Genomic DNA, 4,524 nt, shown 5'->3' on the forward strand with positions numbered 1-4,524 from the left:
GCAGCTGTACCAGTAACTGATGAAGTTGAATCAGTAACTTGTGACGTTCTATCAGTGACTGATTACGAGAGTCAGTTACTGGTAATGCTTTTTAGTTGACTTGCAGTTTTAATAATCAGTTTCTACAATACACTAAAAAACTGGTTAGACACTGAGTGTTGCCATCAGTAACTCTGATGACTGGTTCTCAGTTTTTTTAACGGTTTGTCAGATACTGATTATGTTCTTCAGTTGACACCCAGTTTTAATAATCAGTTTCTACATTACTCTAAAAACTGGTTAGACACTGAGTGTTGCCATCAGTAACTGATGGCTGGTCCTTAGTTTTTTAATGGTTTCATAGATACCGATTACCTATGTTCTTCAATTGATATACAGCAGATTTCTTATTTGTCAAAGGCTAGTTTATACAACTGGTGAAAGGGAACTGAACTGACAATGACAACTGGGCACTAACTGACTGGATAACTGATTATTGTAACTGATGATAGCACGATCTGTATATTGAAACAAGTTACTGATAAAAAAGTGGTCAATATTGGTCTAGTTTTATTCAGTTTTATATTGATCAGTAACTGATAGAACTTGTATGCTGTTCAGTTGATCAACCGAATCAACCGTTTCTTTTATCAGTAACTTGTTTCAATATACTGATCGTGCTGTCATCAGTTTCAATAATCAGTTATCCACCAGTTAGTGCTCAGTTTTTCTATCAGTTTTGGCTGCATTTTTTCTGAAGGGGAACGAACTTACCTGAAGTGAAGTTCGATCATAATTATGCCCTTTGTCTCGTCCGGATGGAAACTATGTAGTCGTGCTTCCGCACGCCCCTTCGACAACAGAATTCAAAGTACCGCCAAAAAGAAAAGCTCGCACAGGCGTGGGCCTCACGCCGGCGCCGCCGCGGCGAGCGTCCCGCTGCCTCATAAGTTCCAATCGTTTCGGCAAGTCGCCACTATTAGGGATGGGAGATAGAAAATGGGTGGGTGTCCATCCGGACAAGACAAAGGGCATAATTATGATCGAACTTCACTTCAGGTAAGTTCGTTCAATCTAACAATTATGCCTCTATATGTCTCGTCCTGATGGAAACTATGTAGCTGTTTATAGCCTGGCGATTTGCCAGTGGGAGTAATGTATAAATAAAAACCCGAGGAGCTGTGAGCGAGTCTTATATTATTACTTAAGGATAACAGATAACTGTAAGAGTATAAAGTATCTTATATGTATAAATGTACGGACAGGATGCTGTCTTGTACAGAAGATAAAAATTGCACGCTTAAGAGCCGAATGGACTGAGAAATAAAATATATTTTTATGGGTGATAATATCAAACTTGGGTATTATGAATATCGATCTTCCTAGCGGAAGAAATTAAGGAAGCAACACCGCGTTGCTAAATTCTTCCGGGTTAAGAAGCGACCTGTTATAGAAATGAGCAAAGACCCGGGACTCGCCGGTCCAACCTGCCTGCGGCGCGTTTAATAATATCGGAAGGGACTCTCTTTGAGGCTGCCTGAGATGTTGAGACGTGTCGCGTGCTATGTGCAGAAAAAATAGAAGTATTTATGCCACATTCTTCCAGAGCCAGGCGAATCCAACGACCGATAGTTTGTGACGAAACCGCTTTATGCGGTTTGGAAAAAGAAATGAACAAAAAATCGCATTTAGAAGGACGTAACTTCCTGGTAAGTCCTATATAGTGTTCCATGAAACGAACAACACAAAGATTCTCATGGTTTGCAAAACGTGAAAAAAGGAAAACTGGTTGGGAACGACCCGGTGCTGAAGTTTTTATTCGATCCGGAACGCGAATGATTAACTTCTCATCCAACGAGATCTGCGAGATTCTTAATAAGCTAAGCGTTTGTGCTCTATGACCAGTAGCTAGGGCTAAGAGAAGTATCAATTTCTTGGTGATATCTTTCAAGGAAACTCCTTCATATGGATAAATAGAAGGTAGTTTAGCTATCACAGGAGCGGGATCCCAGACAAAATTATACCGCGGACGGGGAGGTCTGAGTACCGAAACGCCTTTACAGAAACGTTTAATCATAGGATGATTACCGATTTCGTTCTGTGAAATTAAGGAGATCGCTGATCTCGTCGTATTCAGGCATGAATAGGAGATCTTGGGTAGTTCCTGAGCTAAAAATTGTAAGATCTGAGCAACCGACGGTGAGTAGAGCGGTGTCCTATGACGCTGGCAAAAATGCCACCAGGCGCGAAGCGAGTAGGAATATTGTTTGATGGTCGATTCCGATAGGGAGGCTAGTAAGGCTGGAACTGCTGTATCTGGCACTAGGCGAGCCCTGAATACCTCCCTGATGACCTCGCGACCCCCAGGGAAAGTGTCCTCCATGATGGGTGGCAGTTCCTGAAAGGTGATGATAAAAGAGAATAGTTAGGAGGTAGAATTAATGGTTTATAAATTAAGAGACGATTAAACAGCGGAAACCAGGGCTGTGAGGGCCACCAAGGCACTACCAGTATTCCCGTTGCTTTGTCATCAATAATGTTTCTGAGAACGCGTGATATTAAAATGAAAGGTGGGAAAGAATAGAAGTTTAGTTTCTCCCACGAGAAAGTAAACGCGTCTACAGTAACTGAACCCGGGTCGGGAAACCAAGAAGCGTACAAATCACATTTGGCATTTATTGAAGACGCAAACAAGTCTATATCAAAAGGACCAAAGGCTCTTGCCACCAGACGAAATGCGATGGCCGACAAAGACCATTCTGTATCAGGATCCGAGGTTCTAGACTCGGCATCTGCAATATGGTTTTCTAAAGATGGTATGTAAGAGGCGAACAAGAATATATTACGGTTCTCGCACCAACGCCAAATTTGTCGAGAAATCTCAGAGAGATGAGGAAATTGAATAGAACCAAACTTATTAATGTAGGCTACCGCCGTGGTATTGTCAATGCGGAGTAAGATGCTGCAGTCGTGAAGATCCGCTGCGAAGCAAAGCAGGCCGTTAAAGGCGCTTTAAGCTCTAATGAGTTTATGTGAAGGGACTTTTCACACTCAGACCACCAGCCATGAGTGCGCCCCTCACGGCAAGAAGCCCCCCAGCCGCTCAAAGACGCATTCGTGAAGATTTCTCGCACGAATCTGCCAGAACGGATTTTATTCGCCTGCCTGGAATTGGAAAAGATGTTGATCCACCATTTGAAATCTTCCTGGAGGTGTGGAGAGATATCCATTCTTGCTGAGTAGTCCTCCTTGTTTCTGACAAGAGCTAAGAACTTTTCTCTTTCGAATCTCTTTGTATAAAGCAGTTCGTATTGAACTGCAGGGCAGACTGAGACGAGAGACCCAATAAAACTGGCAAATTCTCGAATAGAAGACCTTGTCTTACGGGCTAACGATGTTGTTAGCTCTAATAATTTTGTCCGACGTGCAGGGGGGATCGCAATGGATTGTTCCATTGAATTGAAAATGAAGCCTAAATATTGGCATCTGTTTGATGGTACTAACTGCGATTTAGCTAAATTCACCACAAACCCCAAAGAATGAAGAAGGTTAACCGAAGCATAAACGTTGGCTCGACATTCTTCGCTGGACGAGCCTAACAGGAGGAAATCGTCTAAATAAATTACTGATTGGTAGCCTCTTTTACGGAGACAGGCAAATACAGGCCCAAGAATCTTCGTGAATATGTAAGGCGCTGTGGACAGGCCAAAAGGCAGAGCCGTGAACTCAAAAGTCTTATTGCGCTATTGGAAACGAAGAAACTTTCTATGTCCCTCAAAAACTGGGACTAACAGATAGGCATATTCCAGATCGAGGGTTGCCATGTGCGTTCCCGGAAGCATGAGGCGAATCACGGTGCGCCAATCCTCTAATTTGAAGTGTGGAAGCTCAATGTGAGAATTGAGGTCACGCAGATTCAAGATGAAACGTTTACCTCCTGATGACTTATCTATCAAGAAGAAAGATGAAAGGAATTGATCGTTGCTAGGTTGCTAGGTTCAACCGGTACGATGGCCCCTTTTTTCTTCAGGCGTTTTATCTCCCTATCGCAAGCTAGCGCAGCTGATAGTGATAGGTTGGGCTCAGCCAGACGAGCCCTTGATGGAGGCGAGCTAGAGAAAGGGATGTGGTAACCTCTTGTAGCACTCAAAACTACAGGGTCAGAGGTGATACTTCACCAAGATTCGTAAAATTTCTGCAGACAACCGGCCGAACTTACGTTGCTTAATGGTGCCGGCGAGATCTAGATTGAGGCCGGGAGCGGTAGAGTAGGCTCTGATGATAGTGAGCCCCTGTTCGGCGAGCCGACGATGGCTTCCCGGCTTCCCGGAATCCTAGGTGTTTGCTGGTGAACTCAATGTTGAGCTGCCTGGTAAACCGGTTGTAACGTCTTTCCTACCGGAGGGGCTGATTTGGAAACATCCCGGCCCGTCTTTTCGCAGACCTAGGCTGCCCTAAGCGTTTCGGCAAAGTTTTGCCCGAATAGAAACTCGTCGATCGGAGCTGACTCCGCGGCGTTCTTGCCAAGGATGTTGAGAGAGGGCT

General features: G+C 44.0%; 1 protein-coding gene across 1 annotated transcript; it reads right to left on the bottom strand.

Moving 5' to 3' along the window:
- Nucleotides 1-1,034: 1,034 nt before the first annotated feature.
- On the bottom strand, nucleotides 1,035-3,781 carry LOC105557096. The gene is made up of 5 exons (XM_012004242.1): nucleotides 3,772-3,781; nucleotides 3,062-3,673; nucleotides 2,488-2,960; nucleotides 1,824-2,377; nucleotides 1,035-1,200 (listed from the first exon to the last, which is right to left on the bottom strand). The coding sequence occupies exons 1-5, from the start codon at nucleotides 3,779-3,781 to the stop codon at nucleotides 1,035-1,037; spliced, it is 1,815 nt and encodes a 604-aa protein (XP_011859632.1).
- Nucleotides 3,782-4,524: the final 743 nt, after the last annotated feature.

The sequence above is a fragment of the Vollenhovia emeryi genome, unplaced genomic scaffold (assembly GCF_000949405.1).
Source record: "Vollenhovia emeryi isolate VEMERY1.0 unplaced genomic scaffold, V.emery_V1.0 DF939617.1, whole genome shotgun sequence".
NCBI classification, from domain to species: domain Eukaryota; kingdom Metazoa; phylum Arthropoda; class Insecta; order Hymenoptera; family Formicidae; genus Vollenhovia; species Vollenhovia emeryi.